The sequence below is a fragment of the Electrophorus electricus genome, chromosome 12 (genome assembly GCF_041902795.1).
Source record: "Electrophorus electricus isolate QZ-2024a chromosome 12, ASM4190279v1, whole genome shotgun sequence".
NCBI classification, from domain to species: Eukaryota; Metazoa; Chordata; class Actinopteri; order Gymnotiformes; family Gymnotidae; genus Electrophorus; species Electrophorus electricus.
In genome coordinates this window covers 3,607,293-3,634,687 of record NC_137508.1, presented here as the reverse complement: position 1 = coordinate 3,634,687, position 27,395 = coordinate 3,607,293, and the positions used below count along the sequence as shown (strand labels likewise).

The following is a 27,395-nucleotide window of genomic DNA, read 5'->3' as shown; positions in this document are numbered from 1 at the left end:
TAGCTTTTACTTCTCTAGAAAATATATTTTTCAACATTTCAAAAATGTCTATTAACACTATTCATTTGGTTAGGTTCGATTAACCAGGAAATCCCTTTACTACTAAACAGATACACTTTTTTAATCTATTTTATCTATTTTCTTTATCTATTTTTAGTATTTTTACTCTGAGCAACGTGTTGTAGTTCACTCCTCACAGTATTCTATTTCTCTTAAAGGAATTTATTGTATGAGCACATTATTATTTAGTTCGAATAATGAAATAGACCAATTTAAAAAACTAAATCACGTGTAAACAATAAGCTGTATTTAAGCTAACTCAGCGACATTGTCAGATAAAATAAAATTCTTGCACGAAACTTCACTGGATTAAATTTTATTCACCTTAATTTCAGTGAATTTGTATGTTGAACATTAACTAAATAAACCGAAGCTGGAAGATGTTATTAGCAATATAGTATTATTTAACAAAAGCAATACTGAAGCAATAAAATGTAGGTCTAATGTAATCGACATCACATTATTCTACTTGCTGTAGAGTACTGTACTAAGCCAGCACTGTACTCTGAACTGTTCTGGCTGCTACCGGTGGCTGCTATGTTCAGGGTAGCATGTCACTGATTGCTATGCACAACTCGCTTTACATATGCCCAGTACTGTGTACTGTACTAAATAATTGCACTGTCTACTCATTTTGTATTTGTCCTGTCCTGTATTTATTATTGTTTATTTAATGACATTTTGCACTATATTGGACTGTTTGCACTTGTGTAGCATGTTGTCTGTCGCACTGTTGTTTTTGTGTTGCACCATGGTCCTGGAGGAACATTGTCTCGTTTTTGTTGTGTACTTGTATATAGCTGAAATGACAATAAAAACACCTCTTTGAACTTTGAACTTTGATCAGTGAGTAATGTGCGCACCACTCTTAAATTACGAACAGCTAGGCCAACACCACGCTAGTATGTGAGGCAATTATAATATTTTAGGTTTATATGTATGTTCTTTTTAAAGAATGAAAAACAGCGTTTTCCTGCATAAACTTGTGCTTCATTAATTAAGTCATCTTGGTCGAGATTACTGGAGAGATTTTGGAACTAGAATTCTTAGCAACCGATTGTTTGAAGCTGCAAATACTATAATAAACATTATAATAAATACTATATTTGAAGCTACAAATACTATAATAAACTAGCTTCCTTTTTTTCAAACGTTTGTCCCAGTTCGGCAGTACTACCACCACCGCCACGTTAGGGGGCAACACCGATATAATAACTAATGTGGAGAGGATTTTAAAAACTCCCGGAAGAGCGCAGTTATATTGCTTCTGACCGCTGGTTGTTTTGCGACTGTTTGTGTTGACAGAGTCATAGTTTGTGATTTCTGTATGTTTGGCACCTTTTTTAAATGGCTAAATAATATTTTTTGTATCGTCTCAAATGCATACTTATTTTTGCTAATTTGTCCATTGCCTCAAAGAACTACCTATCTACTTAAAACCTAAAGCTAATTAAAAAAGACGTCTGGAGATTTCCATTACTCGTTGGATGCTGCAGGAAGTGGGTCCGTATGTAGTATTAATACACTGACATCTTACTATAGTAATGAATTACCCAGTCAATGCCCTGTCAGTGTAGCTGTTTATTGTTTTCCACCGGGTTTTTGAGAAGACGTTAAAACGTGCTCCGGGAATGGGACATGGCTGAGTCCGAGACTCAGCTGATGTTGAGTGTCGGGTTGATTGGTAAGAGCGTTTATAAACACATGCCACTTATCCTTCAGAGCAAGGGTTCACATGTCTGGTTGGTGATTGCCCTGCTCATACGTACTTCATTCAACTGATTAGTAAATTAGTTGTCTGGTTTAGTAGGCATGTTGTAACAGGCAACTCACAAAGCTGTGCTAGACTCGGGAACATTATTGCTTTTGACTAGCCACAAGTTATTTTTCCATAGAGAAGGATGTCAATGCGGACACGCTGTGGGTGTGGTGTTACCCTTCAGTAAGCGCTGAACTGCGTGATGTGCTCTTGAGAAAATGTTGTCTGACACTGGACAGTCTAGTGCTGCACACATTTGTTTTTGGACAGTACTATCGGACTTGGTACTACATCAGCACCGTGGATGTCCAGGAGCCCACGGTCCTCAAGAAGGTAAAGTTGTAGATTTAAGATTTTCTGAGGTGCCCTGTGGATTTGGATTAGAGCCCTTGCCAAGAAAAAAGTAAAGATTGCACTGAAAGTGGCCAAGATAAATATTAGAATGACATACTTAGGAGGGAATAGGACTGTTATCTCCTGGAGTACCACATCACTCCAGTTTGGTTTTCTTGCTACACCAAACCTTATTCTACAGAGCTTCATAGTTTAGTTGATATCCACTTGTACCATTTATACTTGAACCTGGATAGCACTAAATGAAGCAGAATAGAGGCCCTCCAAAATTCAAGTCATTAATCCTTGGTTTATAGTATGTATATACCACCTAAAGGCAGATTTACACAAATGTAGTTTTGCTTGCTTGATTTATTTAATAATTAAATTGTTGAACAGTTTCTCCAGTTTCAAATTTGGTGCATTTTGCAGGGCTATTTTATCAACTGCAGAACATTTTAAAATGTTAATCTAATAGTGAATTTCATTAATACAATTTACACAGTGTTTATAGTTTACTTTTCCTCATTAGTGCTCTGAGGGTGACGCTCAGTCCTATTGAATATGTGTACACTGTTGAATTTGTGTATCCTGACGACCTAAGTATTGAAGAGCCACATATTCTGTAAACTCAAGTCACAGTGGCATCAGAAACTGTGGCTGACCACTTTGAGTTAGAATTGATGTATACCTTTATTTGAAGCAGTTTTTAAAATATTTCCACACACTGATTTTGCAGAGGTAACTTGAGTCAAACAAGGACATGTTCTGTGCTTAACAGGATGTGTTGCAGTGGTGTGATGACATTTGAAGATTGTACCCAGTGCTGTAATGTTTAATGTTTCAGACGAATCATGATCCAAGCCTGATGTTTTTTCCCCTAAAGGTTACACATTTTTCTGTAGTTATTACAGCCAAGGATTTCAACCCTGAGAAGTATGCTGCTTTCAGTCGTGTTCTGTGCAGGTAAGCCATATATTTTATTACAACAGTGGAAGTCATTTTTAGTTTAAATGTAAAATACTTAAGTGAGTACAGAGTATGCGTTCCCTTGCTAATGTCAGCCATTGCCACTTATTGCTTTTTTTAAATGCAGAACTGCTCTGTTTCATTTGATGTTTCACAAACAGACTGTCTTAACCTGTATCTGCATAATTCAAGTTAAATGGCTTTGCTATGTGTGCTTCATCAGGATGTACGTCAAGCATGGTAATCCAGTAAAAATAATGGAGGGCTACATTGCTGTCCTAACCAAGGGTATCTGCCAAAGCGATGAGAATGGTTCCTTCCTCATCAGGGATTATGATGTCAGAAAAGCCTACTTGGCCGGATCCATAAAAGGTAAGAGATGAGTGTATTCTATTCAAAGAATGAACCAGAGAATAAAAACCAGTGTTCACAGAGTACCGTAGTCCTTATACTGTATAGCTAAATCTTTGCTGATTGCTGGCATTGTTGTCTGTATTGTTTCCTTGTAAGAACCTAAAAGATGGTCAGTAACTGCTCCAGATATAGCACTTGTAGAGACGTTTGACATGTAGCTGAATAACTGTGACCTGGGTATCCTGCTTAGGGTCTGAGATGTCTAACTTTCCCTGCGTCTCTTTGATGCAGATGTAGTTTCTCAGTTTGGGATGGAAACCATCATCCTGTACACAGCGCTCATGTTGAAGAAAAGGATTGTGATCTACCACCCTCGTGTTGAGGCTCTGTTGGAGTTCACAAGGTAATCACCACAGTAATCATTCTTACATGTAGTGATTGAAAAACCATCTAAATTATGACCGATGGTGGCACTAGAGTAAAAACCATGGCGTTGTCGTCATTCAGTGGTAGATCATTAAACATATAGACCTGAGCACTGAGAGTTGAGGGGATTTGTACTCTAGTTCATGGTATTATTAGATTATTTGTATTCTAGTTCATGTTATTAGGATCATGAAGTTTCCCATGTTGAATTGTTGATACTTGAATCGTTAAGTTACCTATATGTGGTCCAGCCCAAGGGTAAAGAGTGTGTAAGGAGCAGACGATAGCCAGTTAGACAGAGTACCCTGGTGGGTCTAAGATTGAGACTGAGAGTAGCATTAGACAAGTAGACAAGAGACTCTGCTATTGCTGGTAAATATTTTTTGTATTTTTCATTAGGGTTATTTGCCTTTTTGGTCTTATATGGCATTACACCCCTGTAACTGGAATTTTGGGGAAAAAATAAATCCCCAGCATTGCATCGCTATTTCCTGAGTCGGACTCTTATCCCCACTCTGTTATGCTGTTGCAGGATCACACTTATAATTATGTATTCAGCTAAATGCCATAAATGTAAATTATATATTCTACCCTGCAGAACATTCCTTGAGTAGCATTTTCAGCTCAATATGGATAAAGGCAAAAGGAGCATTTTTAGAGCAGGCCAACTAGGTGTGCCCAGCAGCTTCAGTGTATCCGATTTTTTCCCTTTAAACAGAGCACTTCCTGCCTTGGCATGGCACCGAAAAGACTGGTCCATTCTGCACCCGTACGTTCACCTGGAGGACAGGGAGCTGGAGAGCCTAAGATCATGTACAGGTATAGAGGGAGTTGGTATTTTAAAAATATTCTTGGCTTGAAAAAGGGATTTCCATTTTTGGAGGGGCATGTTATTGTGCAGTGACTGTTTGATCAAGGTAGGGCAGGGGGTGCTGCAGTTTAGGCCTCAGTATCTGCTTTTCCATGTTCTTTTACTGCTCATAGTTTAAAATGCAGATTGTTTTACTTTTATGGACATGGACTCTTATTGCTGCTGTGTGTTCTGTTTGTGCTCAGGATATGTTGCAGGCTTCGTGGATCCTGAGGTTACCAACAGATCAGATCTCTTCGATGTTTTTGTGAATCTTCCAGACAGTGAAATTACCATTTCTCAACATGCCAAAGGTCAGAGGGTTTTTTTTTTGTTTGTTTTTGTTCTTTTTAAAGTGAGTGCATGTACTAAAATATATATGTTTTATATAGGGAACATTTTTTAAACATTATCTGGTATACACTTGCAGTGTTTGAGGAACGGGCAAGCATTTTTGCTGTGTCACCGCTTACTTTAACCTTGAATAGTTACTCTAATTTGCTTCTTGCATTCTTCCAGAGGCAATGGCGATGGGAAAACTACATAAGGAGATTGGTCACTTTATCGTCCAGTCCGCAGAGGACACAGATCGTGCAGATGTCCAAGTTATCAAGGTAAACTGATTTTTGCACAAATGCACGGTGGCTACCTTTTTGTCCCCAGTTTGATATTTACATTTTGCCTTTCTGTCTTTTGTTAGGATATCTCCGTGAAGACCAAGGAGATCCTCAATAATTTGGTATCTCTTGCTGAGGAAGGGCAAGACGCAAAGTTGACTCTGGAGATGCTAAAGCAGCGACACTTCCCCCCAGCAACTGAGAATTTCCTCTTTCGCTTAGCTGCTGCCGAGCAGCTCCTGAAGATTTAACCGCTCATTGCGCTCCGGGAACCGCTGAGATTACTGCTAATACTGAAAATGATTGTGACCATATGTAATGTGTAATTGCAAAATTGAATTTACAAAGTGTGTTATAAAGATTGTTATTTTCAAGGATACAGCATGTGCCTCAGACCTGTTCAGACAGGAATATGACACGGCCTTTTTAGCTGTGGCCAAGACCCTGTCTGCCATCATCTATGTCTCTCTTCCTTCGGGAAGGTGCTTCTTTTTGTCGCTCTGACCTGATGAGTGCAAATGGTGTGGATGGATTTGTTTAATGTCGAAGATGGCATGTTGAGATTAGGGTGTGAAAGGAAGGTGATTCATTAGATGCCTTTAAAAATTAAGTTGGCTTTGTTTGCTTAAATGTTTCAATTAACTGCACAAATCCTCAAATTTTATCATTTAATAAAAAGTATTATTAACATGAACAGAGAAATTACTATATTGATTGTATGAAATATAAATTGGTTCTGATTTTGATTCTCATTAAGTACGTTTGTGTGATCATTTTAGTCACATTTGATCAGTATAAATAATGCTTTACGCTGTCCCCAATGAGGTTAATATCAGCGCTTTAAAAATATAGGAATATGAAAGCTGAAAGAATACATGTTCAAAAGTGAAGGGTATTTTCTTTTTTATAAAAATTCTTTAAAAATGTCTTTAAAGGGGAGCACCTTTAATTGGCCTTAAATTACTTGTGATGTCTTGTGCCGGAATACACCAGGACTACACAAAGATACAGAGTGCTTTCATAGGGTGTGCTTTAAAAAATATATATATATATATATATATTCTATATGTACTTTTCTTAAATGTTCAGATACAATATCATTTTATGCTGTTTTTCTCACCATCAGTTACATAGCAGTGATCACTAATATCAAAATTGTGCTCTAATGTAAAAGGTTACATAAATAATATTGATAACAGCAATATGAGTTTTAAGGCAATTATCATTTGCATGGTGTTAACAGCAATAGCAACATTATTTTGTTAAATACACTCCAGTGTTGCCCAGATATTAAATCAAACTTTTAGAATCTTTTTTGTCAAGCATTCTGATTTATTGTATATAATAACTTTGTGAAATGCATTCTCCAGTCCAATGTACAAAACCCTTTAGATGAAATCATAAGCAGGAATATAACTGGGAAGGACCACAGGATGTCTACAATAAGATGCTACGCACAGGGGTTGGTGTAGATGCATCACCATCTTGCCAGTGTTGGTTCTGATGTGCTGGTTACAGTCCTCTGTGGTAAAAGAGTTCTCCATCGCTTGTTAAGGCATGCAACTCTTTTTCTAGGTGTTCCTTTTTAATCTTTAAAAAAAATATAGAAACAAAAGTTAAAAGAATTATATTTCTTTTTATACAAAATACATTATTACAATTTGTAATTACATTGTATCCAAACCAGTTTGATGCACATTACCTTGCCAAGTTGTGGAAAAAGACTAAAGGATACAGGGATCATCAATCCGAAAACAATAACAGTACTAATGTGTCTAACAGAAGCAAATAGCATTGGGTTCCTCTGCATGAACTTTGCCCTGAAGTAAAAGAGAGAGAGAGGGTTACTCTTGGGACTGTGAGTGAGATCTGACTAAGATTACCAAATAATACTGAAATTAGTACTAGGTGGCATCGAGTTGTGCAGTACCTCTTAAGAAGGAAATGCAGCAAGCTAGGGACTGTGGTCGTTGTACCAAACAGGGTTGCTCGAGATATAGCAGTTTCCTTTACAGCCTGTGACACAGAGCAAATGGTTGTGCAATGGTGCAAAATTATTTGGCAAAATGTTACAAAGACCTAAAGTATAAAGAGATGACACTCTCTAAAAATATACTCTTGGCATAATTAGAGCACAATTATACTGTATATTATACTAATGGCTTAATTTTAACCAGCTCTTCCAGAAATCTAACTTTTGACAGCTTCCATGCAGTAGAATTCATCTCACACTTAATACTGCACTCAAAAAAGCATAAAGAAAATATAAGTATTAAGAAAGAAAATTAAGAAAAATAAATAAATACAACACAACATCAATCCACTGAAGTACTCTGAACAGAACATGGAATGCAACGTTGACACAATTGATGATGATGATGATGATGATGATGATATCATATTTAGTCATTACATAGTGAAGAACTGAACCTACATCTTAATTCTCATATCAGCTCATATCAGCAATGGTGCCCCTTTATAAAGCAATCCCTCTCTGTGCACCCACATTCAAACTGGCTTCAACTGCATTCTCACCTTGGCTCCAGCTTCCTTTGAGACACCAACAGAATTCCCATTAGAATCAAAAATCTGTATTCCATTCTCCGATTCCTCACTTCTCACAACCAACACACTGAAGGCAGCCAAACCAGCTAGCAAGCAAAGATCCATATTACTTACATTTAAAATTCAAATACATTTAAAATCCACTTTACAACAAATGAGCGAAGCTGGAACATTGGGCATAGTATCAGCCAACAACATAATGGCATATGAATGACCATAAATAACATTAAAGAATGACATGGTGCAGAAGGGAGTTTTGCTGACCTGACAGTGGGATGGGGAGCACCGACCTACAGAAGACCTGAGCTGCAGCACTGATGGCCTGCAGGTGCCAGAGTATAATTTGAGGAAGGGCCTAATAAGTATGTAAAAAGAAACAGTTGATATGGACCTCATAGAATTAGATTTATTTGTATAGAATAAAACAAATCTCACCCCTGCAACTGCTGCATAAGTAACTGTTCCAGTGATGAGAAGGGACTGATTCAGTGTCGTTTTCTTTTCCTTTACAAAATCAAAAGATTAACTTTTTGCTAAATATACTTTACGCCCCATTTTTTACAATCAAATAGTCAAACATGGCTCAAAATTTGCTCTAGAGAACATCCAAATCTATAAAAAATATCCTATTTAAAAACAGCAGAAATCAGTGATTTATTTATAGTGGTCTGGTTTTGAAAAGAAAATTTAAAAAAATAAAAAGCATTCTTGATTACCGATGTAGCTGTTGCATTCCTGTTGGCATGGTTGAACCCTGCACTGTAACTCTGAAGCAAAAACTGCAGATTGCAGATGCAAAAGATTCACAATCTCGGCTGGGAAAACAAACTACATTTCAAAAACAAAAAGAAAAGTAACATTTGAAAACATATTTACATGCCAGAACAAGGTGGGCTTGACTCCTTTATGGGGCATAAAACTTGCTAAAACCTAGAGAACAGAAGAGCAAGAGTAGATTAGTTATTTAAGGATATAGGGAAGGAACTGACCAAGATTCAGTATTTTATATACGGATATTGCTATACTTCAATGTACTGTTTGATGTACCAGGAAAACTCTTACAAATACTACTAATGCATATTATTAACACTCACCAAAGGCAATGATATAGGCATGTAGGCTGTAAAAGAAGCCAAAGAAAACTATTGACCCCCATGTTAAAAAAGTTACCCAATTGTTCCAGTTTTGGCATTCAGAGAGCACAGCATCATTACCTTGAGGTCGAAAGATGGGGGAAATCAATGATCCAGTGTCAGTATGGAAAGATGACTAGGAGCAGCAAAAAATGCTCAGTTTTAGATTTTAAATACAACTGTCTCTAAAACAATCTCAGCAATTTCAGATGATATTTTTATTTATAAAAGTACTTTATTTCTTTATGGAGGCACTATGTGAAAATTTCACATAAACAGATAATGTAAAGTAGCCATTGTAGTATGTAAGGTAATAGCAGCTTACTAGAGATAGCAGCCATGCATCATCAACCTAGAGAAATAAACATAAAGACAAATATAAAGACAGAGTATGAGCGGGAAAAAAAAATGTTTCATGACAATCTCTTAGCCTACTTTTCCATTCTTCTGTTCCTTCTCCTCACTCCTGAGCAGAGAGCGAGCTTTCTCAATATCAGCCTGAGAGCACAGACAAAGATATTTGTAATCACAGTACTGCTGGTTTTACAAAACTTCAGATTAACATTTGTAAACTCTGGAACTCCTTTTGCAATACACAATTCACATAAAGATTAAAATACAATAACTGAACAACTGTAGCTATATTTATATTTTACATATATTTATATTTTACATAAAATTGAACATAATACATTTATTTTGGAATATGCTATGGTTGTTCCTGCTGTGAGTGTTTCCAGATTCTATGTGTTCTTCTGTGAAGTAGGGTTTTATTAGCTTACACAAACTGTACCGATGAAGTGATTTGTGCACATGTGTTATGGTGACCACGTTAAATGTCAGTGAAGCCCTTTTGTGCCTAAACTCAGAATAAGATTTTCCACTCAGTGTGTTTAGTTTTATGGTTTTTATATTGTATTAACAAACTTGTGGTCTGCCCTGGTACTGGTGATGTTGCTATTCAAAAAAAACTTAAGGTGGTATCTGTTACAACAGCAAGGCATGGAAAATATGCATTAATGCATAAACCACATGCTCAGAAACTATTGCACCAGCACATAATGCTTAAAACCCTTAATAAAGCTTCTGCATGGAACACTGTCAGTTATATCTGCATTGTTTGTAAACAGTAAAACAAACCATTTCATATGTTTTGTTAAGGTATGTATTTGGAAAACTGTTAACGGTGAACTGGAATTATACCACACTTTGTATTCAAACAAACCTCGCTGACTGCGGATTTAATGTTGAACAGCATCAGAGGTCATTTATAGCCAGAAAAAAAGAATTTCGAATTGGATATACAGCACATGAAAACATGACTTTAGACTATCAAACCTAGCATCACACGGAGATCTCCACCGACTCACATCAGATGACAGGATGAATGTAGGGTCTAGAATACTCAACCAAAGGCGCAGTCTGCTCAGGAAAGTCTAGAAAACATGGCAGAAAATAAGGACGCGACAGTCTGCGCTAAACCTTAACAAAAGATCATGAGCAGTGCGCTTCGCACCTTCCCGTTGCTCTGCCAGTATTCCAGATTGAGGTCCATTTGACCAAGCGCAGCGTTGCGGGGTCCAGATGGTCAGGTAAGAACCACATGCAACCTGCCAGCATGCCTCCGGTGCTCCCCAAAAAACCCCTCCGCAGAGGTCACGTGTGTCACGGGCGGGCCTCGCGCGCGGCTGTTGCGTCATAAACGGTCGCGGGCAGATTCGCATGCAAACGTTGAAAGATGGCGGCCTCCATGGTGAGATGTCTGGGCACTTTGGTGAGTGGCGTAGGTTGGAGGCTCGTTGGAGGCTCGTTGGAGTCGCAGGCTTGCGTTATCCGTTGAGCTCGTAGAAGCGAAGCGCTCTGCGTGTTCTCACCTTCTGCGCCGCACGAACGTCTCGTATGCTTTTACCTTCACGCTGCTATCTGACCATGTTTTTCGTAGCTGCTGACACAGCCGAGGTGAATTATGAGTTATAGCTGCTAACGCGGATGTTTCTGTTTCTTAAGTCTGGCTTGCAGAGCTAACTTCATCGTAAAACGGCCTACATCATGCAATCTGCTGAGAGCGCAGCCATCAGTTCAGTTCTCTAGGCCTGAGTTGGTTTTTTGCGATTATTATTATTATTATTATTATTGGATCAAGTTGTATATTTAATGATGTACTTTGTCAAATTGTGTTCACATGCTGCTGTTTTAAATATTAATATATTACTTTAAGCAGTAACAGTGCCGCAGGTAAAGGAAAGTGTAGCCCACGTGATGCCATTGCAGCGCTTTTATCGATCACCTCTCACGTGGCACGTTGCTTTATTTCGAGTGTTCTGTTAATATTTCGGTTGCATTACTTATTTTCATTGCTTTCTTTGTACACACACATTTTTTATATATATATATATATATATATATATATATATATATATATATAATGTATGTATGTGATGGCACTGGAGAAAAGGCTTGATTTAGCAAAGTCACCTATTACATAAGAAAGCATTTACACCTTCAAGAGCAGAAACATTCAAACTTGCGCCGAAGGAATTGAATTGCAATACAAAATTCCAAAATATTTAATTTTTCATGTCATAAAACTGATTTTATTTTCGTAGACAACTTGGCGATATTGGTTTACTTATATATAAAACTAAAATAGTTAAAATTGGTGAAGAATTAGCGTCGTGTGTCGAGTGGCGACTGCTCAAAATTCCAAAATAAGTTCCACGAAATCAGCAATTTTGGCAAAAGACAAAACGCATGTAAAAGAGTAACTCTGAAGATTACGTAAACTGAGTATACTTCCATCGCAGTGGGTGGAGGTAAGGCCACAATGCGTCACTGGCCTCTAAACGTCGCTGCTGCTCTGTTGAAGTAAAGCTGTCTGTAGCAAGAGAATGCGCACAAACATGGTCACCACTCCGGGGGGGGCAGACACTTTATTTTTGCACTGAAAATAAGTGAACAGAAAGGTGCACTGTTCCGCTCCGCTTAGAAAGTTAATAAACAATAAAAATTCTGGTCAAATGGGATGATATGGCCTGTTTTTGAATGTACACACACAGTAGTTTATGCATTGTTTTAGTTGTGTGGGGGGTGTGAGTTCTCAAAGAACTGGCAGTGTGGGGTCAGGAGGAAAGTCTTAATACATGGGTAGAAATTAAGCTGAACTTCCAGATAAATATTGGAAGATTTGTCCAGCTTGGTCTGCACAAATCTACAATACTAAAAATCCAGGGCTTGCTTTGAAAGAAGGTGTTGGAGGGGTTGTTGAATTAACTGCAACATGTTGCAATTCTGCATCTGGTCTTCGTCTGGACATTTACACTTTATGGGTGGATGCTTACTCAAATAGTTTGGAAATGATCAATGAAATAAGTGATGACAGTCATGCACTAAACAACTAAAACAAGACTTTAAAAATTAAAACACTAACACTGTTATTTCTGTAAAAACAGATACTGGTGAGAGGCTTATGTATCATAAACAAAATCACCCTTCCCACAATCAAACAATTATGCTTGCAATATAAGAAGCTTTTCAATTAAGGGACTATAAACTAAGATCAGCACTACTAAAAATGACATTAAGGCAGATGTTACTCCAGCATTTCTTTCCTAAATATAAATAACAACATCTGATTAGGGCTGCAGAGAGACAGGTTTTTGCTCTATAAATAAATTTTGCATCCTTACATGAGCTCATCAAAATGTTTTTTTTAAATTTAGATTTTTGTGTAATGGTTACCTAGATAGCACATGATGAAATACAAACACTTCACTGTAGTCATTACCATACTGACGAGGATTTTGCCCACCAGGCTGTAGCTGAAAATGGAAAATAGAAGATGAGAAACTACACTTTTGACCTTGAAGAGACACTCATGTTGGCATAACAAAATGAATATGTATATTAAATATGTATATTTAATCACATTTTGCCACTGCTGTAACTGAAAACCCGAGTACAAGAGCATAAAAAGATTTGCGAGTGCAGAAAAGCAAGTTTGCATGAGAGCAGGATGTATCTAAGCATGTGGAACAATTTTGTAGCAAAGTAAGTATGAGTGAGCACATGTATATTTTGCATGCGAGCAAATGAAATCCATGAGTGCTGTGTGAATTGCATTTAAGAAATGTTCTCACTATTGGCATTAATCTGCATTAAGTTGTGCACACTTTATTTTGCTGAATGGTCCTTGTGTTTAAAGTTCAGTGAATCTTTTACCCTGTGTTGCACAGGTGTCGAGTGTGGTGGCCTGTGTAAGTTATATGACTGTTCCCCAAATACAGGCAAGCAGATCTGCAGTGAGGACCTTGACCTCGCTAAACAGCGCATCTGTGATAAGGGCTCCAAAAGTGTTCCCTTGTTCTGCTGCACCGCAAGCCACCTTCTCTAGCAGTAAGTTTCATGCAAGGGGGGAAAACGCCAGTTTGCCCTATGTAACATTTTGTATAAATTATGCATTAATTTTTTATTTATTCATTTTTTTTTAACTACTCCAAAACACAGGCACTGCTAAATGCGCGCCAGCAGTAACCCAGCATGCACCATTCTTCAAGGGGACAGCTGTCTATAATGGAGAATTCAAAGAGATCAGTCTAGATGATTATAAGGGCAAATACCTGGTCCTGTTTTTCTATCCACTTGATTTGTAAGTCATTTTGTAAATGTAAGATTTTTTTTGGGGGGGGGGGGTCTTTGGCCATAGGTGCAATAGCAGTGCTTACTTTCACTTCAGTCACTTGTCTGGTTACTCTTGCATAATCATATTATTGTAAATACATTAGTATATGTCGGAATGATTTTTCCACACTAGAATGAAATGTTTTGTATTCATTATTATGTGGTTCTTATCTGCTGTCCATAGAATTTAGGTGCAGCCTAATGAGGAAACAAATTAACTCGTGGCTAGTTTTATTTACTTTTTTTTTTTTTTTCCCTCTTTGCAGTACATTTGTCTGCCCCACAGAGATCATCTCTTTCAGTGACAAGGCTAACGAATTTCAGGATATCAACTGTGACGTAGTGGGCGTGTCGGTGGACTCTCACTTCACTCACCTTGCCTGGACAAACACATCTAGGAAGGTAAAGTTCCACTCGTCACTAGATCAGTTTTGGCACCTGGCACAGCCTGTTGGATACATCACTTAATGAGGGCATGATGACCTAAAAAGGGCTTTCATGTTTGTGCATTAGAAATAATAAGCGATGTCACAACCTGAACTTTGGCATCTCGGTTGTTTGCTTATAGACTGGAGGATTAGGAAAAATCCACATCCCTCTGCTGTCTGATCTCAACAAGCAGATCTCCAGAGACTATGGAGTCCTCCTTGAGGGTCCAGGAATAGCTCTGAGGTGTTATGAAGAAACATTGTATTTTATGTAGTTGACAATTTTTATTTATTCTTTGGCACACATTTGTCTGATTTCTTCTAGAATCTTCAGTAACTTTCAGTTAACTCAGTCAGCCAAGACCTTGCAGTATTCAGTTCCTTCTTATCAGTTTTAAAGATAGTTTTCTTCTTTTAGGGGGCTGTTTATTGTTGATCCAAATGGGTTAGTGAGACACATGAGTGTCAACGACCTTCCAGTGGGACGCTCTGTTGAGGAGACATTGCGACTTGTCAAGGCCTTTCAGTTTGTGGAGACACATGGAGTGGTTTGCCCAGCCAGCTGGACCCCAAAGTCACCCACAGTAAGGCTTTCTGCCACCTTCGTTCTTGTGTGAAGATTCCAAACTTGTCATCAAATTGGGCCAAAAAAAAAAAAGAGCTTAATCAAAGGCTAAAGTGTACTTCATGAGTTTCATGAATTTATTATAGCCTTTTTGTTATCGTTTCAGATAAAGCCAACACCGGAGGGCTCAAAGGAGTACTTTGAAAAGGTCAATTAAAAGAAAAAAAAAATCACCTCTGCTTCTACTTGAACATGCAACATGAAAGCACTTGATTTCTGTTAGAATTTAACAAAACAAATCAAAAAAGTAAAACACCCTTTCCTGGATATGTAGCAAACATGTTAGCATTTCAGTAATCTGTGCTTCATCTTAGTGGGGTGTTTTTTCTTAATATCTTGACCGTCATTGCTGCCTGTAAGGTCTTTTGAAGAATTGTAAGAATACATTTAAATATATAACAAGACAGATGAAACTGCCATCACACCATTCTTTTATTCTATTGATTGAAAAGTGCAATCAGTTACAGAGAAAATGTGTGTAATTCTCAAACGTGGTTCCTTATTTGGCTGTCTTTAGGAATTGGGAAATGTATTTCACCAAAATATTAATCGAGATCATTTGTATAATTCAAAACATGCCTATATAACCTCCGTACACAAACTTTATTTTTTTTTTTCCTTTTTACAACAAGGTTTTTGATAGCATGTTTAAAATGTTCCGTTCATGACATGAGGAGGAACCAGAAATCAACTAGAATTTAAGCTGTTTTAGGGGTTAGAAAAATGCTTTTGCCACATCTGACATCTTTAGTTACATACTGTATTTACAAAGCAGGAAAAAAAATTCAGCTTTGCTGGGAGTGCATTTGTGGCACTTCCTGTAGCAATGAAAACATCTAGTAAAGTGTACATTAACGTCTCTTTTTACAGTATGCTTGCAGAAACTCAGCATGTGTCTGACATTCACAATGTTGCTCCTTGTAACGGATATGAGTTAGCATGAGGGTGGCGGCTGTTTACCTAAATGGTGAGCCATTTAAAGCTTTAAATCATAAATGATTTAAAAAAAAAAGTGATACTACTTTGTCTAAGAGCAGCACAGAAGTCAAGCACTTCAGATTTTGGATGTTTTAACAATCTGTATGGCAGATGGGGGAGGACAGTAAATACAAAAATATAACTTGATACATTAGGTGAAAACTTCATGCAATAGCCAAGCTGCAACAGTGCCGCCCACCCCAAGCTAAAAAAAAACAAACAACAAAACAACAACTTTCAGCTGAAGGTCTTTTACAAAAACACCCTGTAATAAATCTGTACAACCAAAATACATTTGGGATCTACATCTACAGTTATATTATTAAGGTTATATACAGGTTTACCCCATCCATATATTATCTTCACAGACTTCATTCAAACCCCAACATTAAAAGACCAAACTTGAAAACACAACATGACCAACACAACCAGTTAAAAATCGGCCAACTACACATCTCTCAGGTGACCAGTCCTACATTAATTTGCTGGGTAGGGAACCATGATAGAACCAAGTAATTTTGACCCAAACTATTTATTTCCAGTCAGCTGATTTCAACTACTTAGTGTAAACTAGTAAAGGAAAAACAACAACAACAACAAAGAAAATGGTGCTATGTGAACAAGTCTGGCTACAGAAAACTGAACACCAAGATTTTAAAAGGGGTGGGGAGGTGGGGGGGAATCCAATGTGATTTTTGTAAATGCAAAAATTATTTATGCTCTTGATGATTCGAGACAATTGCCAAAAACAAGCACACAACGGCATCACTCAAGCTGGTAATACAAAACAGACATGTAAGAGCATGGACACAATCCCAACTCTCCAATATTCTCATATAATAGAACAAAGGCTCTCTATACTTTGGCCTCTTCACTGAAGAGAGCTAGACTATTCCATCCATACAGGTCCATGTTCACTGATGGTGGGTGGGACAGTTGTCAGAGATAGGACCAAGGTTGTGGCTCACCTTCTTCCGTTTTAAACTGCATAAATTCTATGCATTGCTCCAAAGGAAAGAAATGAAACAGTTAATAATAAAAAAAAAAAATTAAAAATAAGTCATTTTATTTCATCTTACATTATGCCCTTGTATACACGTCTTTGCAACCTCGACTTTGAGAAAATGGAAAACTAGACTTGTACAAGATAAGATCACAATCTCTTCTTGCAAAAAAAAAAAAAGAAAGAAAAAACAAACACCTTGTGCCCGCCCCTGCTGAAGGATCCTCTGCAAGTCTGCTAGTCAATTTTGACGTTTGTGTAGATCTTCCTCACGAAGGCACTTGTACCCATATAACCAACTGCTCCTGTTTAAAAGTTTGAGAACATACAAGTTAAGTTTATTTTTAAGTAAATCATTAACTTCTGATAGCGGTCTACTGGAACAATCCCATGTACAAAGTAAATTACTTAAAAAAAAAAAAATTGGCACGTACCACACATGATGCCCAGCGCTGTACTGAACACAGCCATGTAGCCAAAATAAAACGACGTCTGAAACAAGCCGTACATCCTGCACAGGTCAAAAATAGCCATATGTGAAAGCGCTGCTGAGGTTCATCAACATGTAGCAAAGGGTACAGAAGATACAACAGGACCCGTTACAACCATACAGGAACACGTTTAGAGTTGAAAAGAAAATGCCAAGTGGTCAGCTTCCAGTGGAGGACGAGGAGGTCAAACTCACTTTGTTTTGAAGAAATAGTAGTAAAAGGAATACATGTAAACATAGACAGCTGTAGATGCTGCAGAGAGAAAGCTTGTCCACTGCCTGCAAAAGAAAAATCAGTCATTGGTAACTCCGTTTAACAGCTTCATTTACTGAAAAGTTGTTCTTCAGGAGCTCCTAAAGTGAGCAACGCTTACCATCTGTAGTCTTCAGCATTGAGCAGAAAGTAGGTGCAGACAATGGTCACACAGACGGTCACGATACACAAGATCACTAGCACCAGCATCATGAAGCCATACACATAGTAAATCTTATAGGCCCAGAATGACGTGAATATGAAGTACCTGTGGAGAGTGTGGGGCAGGAGAATGGATTTCCTTTACTGGTACTGGTCACCACATATGAGAAAGGAAAACTGAGCAGGACAGAAGAGGAGCCTTACATCTCGATGAATATTGAGCCAAAAGGCAGGATGCCACCCAGGCATACAATGACAGCTGGTTCCATGAACCTAATAAACAAACAAACAAAACCAAAACAACAAACACACTGGGCAATATGCTAATTTAGTATGCTGATAAAACTGTATGTGAGAGGTGTGTAGATACATACAAAACTGTTCCACTATCACATCTGATACGCAAGCATCAGTTTTAATACATTTACCCGATTCCCTCAAAGAGAGAATTAAACTTGCACAATTTTGAAGTGCAGGATGCATTTTGACCTTGGTTATAGGGTACCCTAGTAGATAAGACACGCTATCTAAAGGAAAAGCAAGAGCGTACCACTTCTTCTCCGGGATCGGTCTGGGCACCGCATTTACTCGGCACGGGAAGTTTGGTTGCCCTGACAGATTCCGGCCCAGGATCGTCCCCACCAGGTTCAGAGGTAGGATCACGAAGAAGCAGATGCAGCACACCGCGACCTGGAAACCAGAGAGAGAGACAGGCCGAATCACACAGCCCCTTCACTCCATAGGACGCAGTGAGAGAATCCTCCATCCTTCATCAGAGGAGGGGGGGGAAAAGATTCACTCATGAAGTCTATTTACTAAATACGCATTACTGCTTCATAAAGAAGATTAAAAAAGTTAATTTCAGGCCTCAATACTTCTCTTAGAAAAATATTAAAACTAAACACACAAACATAATTGTGCAAAAGATATCTGTATCAGTCAAAAAAAAAAGCGCTATATCCAACATCAAAAATAGTTCAAGGGACAATTATTTTATGCCTAATAAGGCTGATATTTAAACTGAATTTGAACCGCCACAATTCATGGTTAAGCATCAACAGTAATTCAGTTGGTGGAATTCATCTGACTATCTTTCTATCATGAGCTTGAAGTTTGTTCCAGCCTCTTACCGTGATGAGGGCCTTTAAGCCTGAGCACTGGTACTGAACGGAACCTTTGAAGCTTGACTCTGCACTTTTCTCTTAACCATTTAAATAACCATCTATTACAATTACTCACAGTTATTAAACATTTTCTCCCATATTTCTCTTAGTGGTGTCCAGTGGTTTACTGCAGATAATATTTCTAGTCTGGACACACCTCCCATACGTAGGAAACCTGTCGTTCCTTACACCCTTTCAGACCTCTGGTCACGCAGCCCTGCAGTGGATAGAGTGCAGTGTGTGGAGCAGGCACACCTGCCCACCCTCCTCTAGTGGCTTCTCTGTTTCAGTGTGTTAGTGTAATTATTTTATCTGCTCATTTTGGAGACAGGACAGAGAGAACATGCCAATGTCTCGGATGACATGAACTGCATGTTGAACGTGCACCGAGACCCCGTCTCTGCAACATCTCTGTGCCTCTACAAACTCTGGCATGTCTCATTTGCTTTGAATTAAGATAAGATGAACCCCTCAGATAAGCTGATGACACCATAATCAGATGAAAATCATTCATTCATTTTGATGTAGACATATATAATTTAGGCATATGAAAACATGACAAAGAGAAACCATGCAACATGCCTGATCATTCCACTCCACCCTAATTAAAACACGCCCATGATTCTGACTAATCTCTGATGACCTTGCGGACCATTTTGAACCTATTGATTATTGCAAATTACAAAACCTTCAGAACAAACAAGAGCAAATACAATATGACAACTTGGCTCAAGTGTCTAATTATACCTCAATTTCCAAATCCTGGAAGATGGGCACATGAGGCTGGCCTATCACTCACCATGGTGCCAAATGGGATGGCTCTGGACGCATGGTAGTAAATCGCGATGAAGTTGATGAAGAAGGCAGTGCCACACACCATAGCAGGGATCAGAAAGGCTCCGACGAACATCTGCTTTATCCACCGCCTCCCTGCCCAGACGAACACAGGGCAACATAAATACTCTGCAATAACATGATCGCGTTCAAGCTTGAGCCTTTCAGGATTCATAGGCATCCTCTAGCCTGTACAGAGCAGAATTATGAAAAAATGTATTTCCAAGTTGACAAATCACTTCCATAATTCACACTGAATAAGAGTGTCTACCAAATGCTGTAAAAATCAAAATGACACACGTGTTGAGACATTGCCAATGTTCACACCTGGCATTAACCTGCATCCTGGTTGATTAGATTATAGTGTGAACAATCTTATGCATTATAAATCACTCAAACCACTTTTGGAGGTGGTCTGTGATGCATAAAGCCACAATACACCTGTCGTGTGAACGAAAACGCGTCCTGATGCAACGCTGACGGCAACAAAATACTCCCAATATCAACCATGTCATTTCCATAGCCAAAAAATATATAATTGTGATAGTATTTGCAAATGACTCTGCGTGTAGTTAATAAAGCTATGCTAATGGATGGCTGAACGCAGCTGCTTTTCCTACTTACTTTCGTCTCCTCTCCTGTTCATTCATAAGTGTGCCTAACAGGTGTGACTGAAAAGTTTGCAATGGTCTGTAATGGAATGTAATCATCGATTTCTGTCTGAAAACAAATTCAGTGGAAGAGTGACAGGAAATGTGCACCGAACTTCCTTCAGCATTTTGCCAGTCCCTTGTAAACAAATCACCTAAGGCGCATGTTAATGGAAGGTGTGAACAGGGCCATTAAGTTGCTATGATACCATGCAGTATGGTGACTGAATCTTCACATGTATGCAACACCAGATGCATGATGCGTTTGTCTTTTGGGCCAGGATGATGGATGATGGTGGACACCGGCTCAGAATCAACACTTCAGGCAGACAGTCCAATACTCTTACCCCCTTGTTTTGCATACAGGCTTCCCCCGAAGTACCCGTTCACTGGGGATGTGGCAGCATACACAAATATGGCTGTGCTCAGCATGGACCCCCTCCTACAAGAGGAGAAGAATATACACTATTAATATATCCACAACATTCTAGTAATATAAAAAATACTGGCGTCATCTAAAGGCTTTTCGGTCTGGCACGTTTCTTGAGACGAGCCATGTGACTTACTCGGTGTACAAGTCCTCAAGCATGGCCACAACGATGACAATGAGGGATACTGAGAAGATCTGGCAACCAGAGCCAATAAGGGAGGAGAAGATCAGAGGGTGGCTTGACGGCCGGAACACATCACCGTGGACCTGCTTCCATCCATACTCATCCCCAAGATCTCGATCCTGTTCACAGATGCACAGAGAGAGATGTGATGTCAGAGACTGAGTGCTCTGTGCGCAGCCCCACTAAAGCATGGGTCCAAGAGAAATCAATTCTGTGCCCATTTCCCGAATCAAACAAACTGAGACAAATGATGAAGTGACCACAAGTAAATCAAAGCAACAAACATATACAAATGAATCGTCTAATCTAATTACAAAGTTCATACATATTAATTAGCATATTAGCATTAGAACAATTTTTGTTCAGCCCATTTGAGTAAGGCCCTGGTAATGCAGTTTATTTAGAAACAGTAACTCCTCACCATATCATCCATTTCCTCCTCTTTGCTGTATCTGGCATAGTCTTTCCTTAGTGTCCTCATCAGAATCATAGACACCAGACCCACCAGGAAAATCACCATCATGAAGGAGTTAAATATGGAGAACCAGTGAATCTGCAAGTAGAAAGGGAAAAGAGAAATTGACCAACATTTAGGGGGAAAGTTTCTCTGTACATTACTAAGATTAGCAATCTAGAGATAAATGACAACCATTAGCAATTAAATATTAGGTACTTACTCTGTGCTGAAAAAAGGATGGATCGAGGTATTTATCAAAACGGTCTTCAAATTTCACATCAGATTTTTTCCACTTCACCTACAGCATTGGGGGAAAAAAAGTCAAGAGAAGAAACAGAATTTTTCCAGTAACTCTTACATTTAAGACATTTAGCTGATTCTTTTATCCAAAGTGACTTACAATTCTGACTGAGTACAAGTTGAGCAATTGAGGGTTAAGGGCCTTGCTCAGGGGCCACTCAGGGGCAACTTGGCAGTGCTTGGTCTTGAACCAGCAACCTTCCGATTAGAAATCTAGTACCTTAACCACTGAGCTACCACTGCCGATTTAAATAAGCACACTGACAACTATGTGTCTACAGCTATATATCAGCAGGACCAACATACTAAACTACACTGGGTCAGGTGTATATGGTAAAGACAATATTTACAGGAGATGTGGGGAGAAATTGAGCTTAGATGTACTCACTGAGTAAGACATGGCGATTCTTGTGTTTGGTACAAGCTTGACTTTGCCCTCGCTGGTCAAGTTAACATCCACAATCCTGTTACCATTGAAGCCGATTTCAAGCTTTTTGTAAGTCCAGAGGTAATGGTCTTCCCCGTTCTCATCTGCCTCTCCAACAATGCCTGAGGCACAGTCATCAAATCAGTTTTTCAGTACAAGCAAGGAAGTCTTGGGACACTTTCAGGCTAGCCACATGCTTTCTTAAGGGACATTTAAGAAACATTCCATTGTAACTGACATATACAACACAAAATGACGACTACGACTACTACTTCTGTTACTACTACTAGCAAAATAAGATCAGTGGACCAGGGAGTTTCAGAAAACCAGATACAGCACACACACACACTTTCAGAACTAGTGAGGATACAGCATCTGAGGCTGAGCAAAGTAGATGGGCATTGTGAAGCTCTGAAGGCTGTTTGTACTAAGCACAAAGTTCTTGAACTGCTCACCCCAGATAGGAAGGTCGTCAATGTACATTTGGTACCAGTAGTGGTTCTTGATTGCATAGACGAAAGCATCTCTTTTGGCCTTGTCCAGTTCGATTTCACAGTATGTCGTCTGCATCACTTCCTCTGTGAAGGGAAATACATCAGGTTATTAATTCTCCCCCTTACCTAAAAAGCCATGAATGCACAGGGGAAAAATGCATTACAGTACATTTTACAAAGGATCTTTTCCCATTGTACCCATATGTAAATTCCAATAGGAACACATAACTATGATTGCACTTTCATTACCAGCTGAAAACTGTAGGGATTTTCTCAGATTTAAATGATAATAGACGTAAACAGTGCTTTGGGTTGCTGAAATGCATTTGTTGAAAAGTTCATTTACCGAACAGTCATAGCAACTAAATTCACATATGTGGGCCTATAACACATTGGCAAGCAGGCATGAATCATTTATATTATCCAACTGGTATTATTATTATTACCTAATATTATTATTATTATTATTATTATAATAATTATTATTATTATTATTATCATCATCTAATATTATTATTATTATTATTATTAATAACACTATTGTTATATTATTATTAATACTGCCTGTGTTTTTAAACATGGTGGATGCAAACAATGGCAAAAGGACAGTTACCTTTAAACTTGATGTCTAAGCCACTAAACTCCAGCTCAACTCCCTGCAGAGCCTCTCCCAACGTCTCATGGTAGTGACTGATGGTCTTCTTGATGCCCGCGCAGAACGGCAGGGAGAAGTACTTATATGTCTCCTGCCTGTTGTGATAGGGCCCCACTGTGTTCATCCATAAAACCACCTCCTCTTTGTCTGTGTACTACAAAAACAAAATCAAACACAAAAAGCAAAAAAAAATTATCATCTTGGGAAAAGGTTCTCTTCAGTTACACTGACATGGGCAACGCTTGGTATGTAGGGTCATTATAATTGGCAAACTGTGAGAGGCATGTCCAGTTCCTCATTCAGCTTCCAGCTCAGTGGGTGAGGCAAGCAGCTGTGAAGCCAGGGGGAGCTCCAAACCACCTGCACTCAGGAAGCAGCGGAGTACGTCTGCAACGCTGCCGCCAGCTAGTCAGAAACCCCTCACTTTTTTTTTTTTTTCCAAATAACCCAGGAAGAAAATCAAAGGTTTAATGCATGTGTCAAAATGTGTCACGTCCACTGAACTTAATTCACAAGGTCTTGCATACGGCACTGACAAACTCCTCCAAGTGCAGGATCACGAAAAGGCATAGGTTTTCATGATTTAATGCACCTGATGGAAAAAGGTGAGCTGACAATGGACACACCGTTATCCAATACTTCTCCATTTAGCTCCGGATGACAGGAATAGGCCAGCTACTGCACACAGCTCTGACACCAAGTAAAAATGATCACGGAATAATCCCATCAGGTCACTTAAAAAAATGTAACTGTGGCACACTGACATTTATACAGAAACAAAGACAAAGACATCACACACGGTATGCTTAAACTTCGTTATTGATTTTGACCAATTTAAAAATAACTGTGGCCAGTGATAGGTGAGAATTGAGGGCGAAATTCAAGATCCCAAAAATTTGCCCAAAATTTCAATATCCCACCCTAGTAATGCGATGCAGAATCGAAAGACTCTTAAGAAAGATTAAGGTAATGTGATGCAGTCTAAAGACTCTTAAGAAAGATTAGGGATTTCAAAGATCAGCAGAATGAGTTATGCAGGGATTTAGGAATTTTGACTTTTTTCTTCAAATGACAATCTAATCCACAACCATTAAAGTCTTAGCTCTCACTTACACTAGGCAAACACCTGGCTCATACCCATATCCTGGTTAGAAGAATATATTTTTTCCTTTTTGTTTTAACATGCCATACATTGCTGGATAAATGATGAGTCACTCACAGTTGTGACACTGAAGTACACAGAGGTGCAGCTCTAGGGGGATAAGAATGGGTAACACTGCTATAGCACCTGATCCAGTTGAACAAGACTAACCCTTCAGCAAGGTGATCCCATAGCCACCTTTTTTTGCATGGTAGACACCAACATTAAATTATGAGACTAGTGGAAGAACTACCTGCATAGATGAGACACACATGGTAAGGGCCAGTCCAAACCATCACTTACTGCTCAAATGAAGTGATGGTTTGGACTGGGAAATGAGATGGACATTTATTTGTCGTGTGACACTCCGTTATTTATAGTCTGTGTTATAACACTTTGGCTTATAAGTAATTCAATGGCCTTTTGGGTTAGAGTGTTGATTGTCAGCTTTGGGGAAAAAATGTTTCCATATCAGTTTACATATTTAGAAATTATAGCACAAGTACATGTTAACATTACTTTAGAATCTTCAAGATGGACACACATTATGATCACTAAAAGGTGTTTGATTTTTTAAAACTCTTGTGCAAGTCAAATGAGTTGTGAGGCACTTCGCTGAATTTGACCATGAAACGCATTTCTTTTTAGGCGTCAGAATTCGGATGGTGCTGTTCTCATCGACATTAAAGAAAGCAAGTACAATTAAGCACCTCTTGCTCAAGACAGACATACAATGTTTTCCACACCATTTTTAAAGTTCATCTTAGTCTCATTCATCCATTCCTTTTTCCTAATACAATTGGGCCAATTCATTTGTGAGACCTGTTGGAGGTTTTCATCCTGGGTGTTTAATCCAAAGTTCTGCAGAGAATGTTTTCAGCAAAGCACACATTCATGCCTGTTCCCAATACACCAAACTGTCATCCAAGTGCTTTTCACAAATGAAAAGATTCAATAACTTATGACTATATTCTTTGGTCTGTAATAGATTTTGCCATTGTACCATCTTAAGAGCAGGTTTTTTTTCTTTTCATCTAATGATTTTTAGCACTCTTATTACCTGAGTACAGGACACCTGACATGTATTAAAACTATTGCCATGTCGGTCACCAACAACACACTCCAAAAGCAAATATTACTATTAAAAGTTTGCTCTCTCAAATGAATGGCTCAAGAACAAACCTTACCAATAAGAAAAATAGTAAAGTCCTTTTCCAGACGCTATAACAGTGCACTACATATAACAAAGCACTACATGACACTGTCTGTGAGCCCCACATTATGGGGTCATTTGAGTTAAGTAAGGGTCTGCCACAAAAGGTACTGTGCACCACACAGCATGAATAAAGAAATCTTTAATGTGTCTATAGCGTGTTTCACGAGAAAGACATCAATATGGAAATCATCATAGGATGTCTTTTCTCTCACTGTGAAATACAGACTGCCCCCGATGCAGTACTATAAATGTTTGAAGACTTAGACATCTGAACCATGGTCTGTATGAGGAGAGAAAATGAGACTCAGCACATGGGAGGCTAAAAGGTACTCTATGTTTGATTTTGAGTAACAAAAAAGAGTGGGAGGTGGATAACGAGAAAGAGAGACAATGTAAATTTTCCTTAAGAATGGAAACAAAAACCTACAGACAAAAATCTGGCAAAGCAGTCGAGAGCCGTATAAATAACTCGCAGGCAATATTCTAAATATATAATTATGCACCTAACCAAAATTATACAATCAGCTGGCTAGTAGTCGAGGTGTAATCGTAAACTCTCATTGGGATCTGACAATACATTCACTGTTCAGCACACTAGCGCATTCAAAGATCAGTTATTCAAGAGAAGACGACCAACACGGACAGAAAGCCAGTTGATCGGACTCATTCTTAGCTAACGTTAGCCATCTTTCACACATTTGCACTGCTTTTTCAGGCTTTACTCGAGTCTGCCACCGACTGATATAGTGTTAAAACATTTTTCAAGACCGTTCTTGAAAAGAAAAAAACAGTTCCTTATACTGATCGATCGTGTGTGGTGTGTGTGTGTGTGCTTGTTTTATTTAGCATTGCGTTGCGAATTTTAAGCAACAGAAATTAAACTATAACCAAACCGATGGATTAGTTTGTGTCACCGTGTCCTGATCCTGGCTAACTACCGTGTCGGGCCTACACGATCCGGATGTGTGTGATTGTGCACAGGCGGACATATTAACCAGCGAGCAAATCATAGCTATCTTAGCTTAGCCTAGCCCATCTTAGCTTTCTGCCTATGCCGACTTTATTGATTCGGGTTAACTAGAAAGCAATAGATTTTGCACACTACTCGGTTACAATAACAACATAAGATGTTAATCTTACTTCAAATCAGACCGCTCGTAATCAAACGGTCTTTTGTGCATTTAACTGGCCAGCTGGCTGTGGGAGTGACAGTATTTAGAGAGCTAAAGTTAGCAGGCTAGCTAACTTGCTAGCTAGCATTCATCAAGCTGGTTTCTGTCTCAGTATCAGCATCAAGGACGAAGAAAACCGGAGCTAGACAACTTTACACAACATACGTGGCCATCGACCCGGCGAACTGATTTTCATATTCAGCTGTGTTAAGTATTGTTTTGTTAAAACTCTTCTGTTAACACTTATCAACCGTCCGGCTAATAAGACAAGGCTTCTCGGCCCGAAAACATTCTTACCGTGTGTTCATGTTCATCCGCTCGCACAGGCACTAATAAACTTAAAACCGGCAGTAAGACCGCTACTGCGTTCCTCCACCTGAATGGCACCATCATTATCTAGGAAAGTTTTCCGATTAATTTGGGATATTAGCTTTTTTGGAAATATCCCACCTCCCTTCTTCCTGGTTCTGACAGTGGTTGTCTTGGGATCTTCTCATACGAATATGTCGCAAAGCGTTTCACGAATAGTCATCGCATTCCGCTTTGATTGATACAAAACTCTCACATGGTCTGTGTCGTCCAATCATAGA

General features: G+C 38.7%; 4 protein-coding genes across 10 annotated transcripts; 2 read left to right on the top strand and 2 right to left on the bottom strand.

Annotated features, from left to right (window-relative positions):
- Positions 1 to 1,311: 1,311 nt before the first annotated feature.
- Positions 1,312 to 6,677, top strand: dennd10 (DENN domain containing 10). 2 transcript variants are annotated; one of them, XM_027014155.3, is made up of 9 exons: positions 1,312 to 1,744; positions 1,956 to 2,152; positions 3,058 to 3,118; positions 3,345 to 3,493; positions 3,767 to 3,878; positions 4,620 to 4,720; positions 4,958 to 5,065; positions 5,271 to 5,365; positions 5,452 to 6,677. In XM_027014155.3, exons 2-9 carry the CDS (start codon positions 2,038 to 2,040, stop codon positions 5,617 to 5,619), a joined length of 909 nt encoding a protein of 302 aa, XP_026869956.1. In that variant the 5' UTR covers positions 1,312 to 1,744; positions 1,956 to 2,037; the 3' UTR covers positions 5,620 to 6,677. The 2 variants fall into 2 exon arrangements, with proteins under 2 accessions (XP_026869956.1, XP_026869955.1); XM_027014154.3 differs by having other exon boundaries at positions 3,039 to 3,118.
- Positions 6,289 to 10,745, bottom strand: sfxn4 (sideroflexin 4). 3 transcript variants are annotated; one of them, XM_027014157.3, is made up of 14 exons: positions 10,583 to 10,745; positions 10,437 to 10,502; positions 9,502 to 9,564; positions 9,392 to 9,418; positions 9,148 to 9,202; positions 9,028 to 9,053; positions 8,810 to 8,863; positions 8,650 to 8,712; positions 8,369 to 8,437; positions 8,198 to 8,255; positions 7,904 to 8,019; positions 7,299 to 7,384; positions 7,071 to 7,188; positions 6,289 to 6,958 (listed from the first exon to the last, which is right to left on the bottom strand). In XM_027014157.3, exons 1-14 carry the CDS (start codon positions 10,619 to 10,621, stop codon positions 6,881 to 6,883), a joined length of 918 nt encoding a protein of 305 aa, XP_026869958.1. In that variant the 5' UTR covers positions 10,622 to 10,745; the 3' UTR covers positions 6,289 to 6,880. The 3 variants fall into 3 exon arrangements, with proteins under 3 accessions (XP_026869958.1, XP_026869957.2, XP_026869959.2); XM_027014156.3 differs by having other exon boundaries at positions 8,198 to 8,288; positions 10,583 to 10,744; XM_027014158.3 differs by lacking the exon at positions 10,437 to 10,502 and having other exon boundaries at positions 8,198 to 8,288; positions 10,583 to 10,716.
- On the top strand, positions 10,738 to 15,209 carry prdx3 (peroxiredoxin 3). Its single transcript, XM_027014160.3, has 7 exons — positions 10,738 to 10,840; positions 13,350 to 13,458; positions 13,570 to 13,711; positions 14,010 to 14,145; positions 14,312 to 14,415; positions 14,590 to 14,755; positions 14,903 to 15,209. The coding sequence occupies exons 1-7, from the start codon at positions 10,805 to 10,807 to the stop codon at positions 14,951 to 14,953; spliced, it is 744 nt and encodes a 247-aa protein (XP_026869961.2). The 5' UTR covers positions 10,738 to 10,804; the 3' UTR covers positions 14,954 to 15,209.
- A 1-nt stretch (position 15,210) lies between these two features.
- tm9sf3 (transmembrane 9 superfamily member 3) lies at positions 15,211 to 27,312 on the bottom strand. Of its 4 annotated transcripts, none has more exons than XM_027014152.3 (16): positions 27,103 to 27,312; positions 23,235 to 23,430; positions 22,583 to 22,705; positions 22,089 to 22,249; positions 21,621 to 21,698; positions 21,365 to 21,496; positions 20,896 to 21,062; positions 20,677 to 20,771; positions 19,645 to 19,775; positions 18,233 to 18,372; positions 17,887 to 17,955; positions 17,642 to 17,788; positions 17,463 to 17,546; positions 17,212 to 17,288; positions 16,976 to 17,082; positions 15,211 to 16,779 (listed from the first exon to the last, which is right to left on the bottom strand). In XM_027014152.3, exons 1-15 carry the CDS (start codon positions 27,196 to 27,198, stop codon positions 17,015 to 17,017), a joined length of 1,764 nt encoding a protein of 587 aa, XP_026869953.1. In that variant the 5' UTR covers positions 27,199 to 27,312; the 3' UTR covers positions 15,211 to 16,779; positions 16,976 to 17,014. The 4 variants fall into 4 exon arrangements, 3 of the variants coding, with proteins under 3 accessions (XP_026869953.1, XP_026869954.1, XP_026869952.1); XM_027014153.3 differs by having other exon boundaries at positions 15,211 to 16,769; XM_027014151.3 differs by having other exon boundaries at positions 15,211 to 17,082.
- Between the last annotated feature and the right edge of the window lie 83 nt (positions 27,313 to 27,395).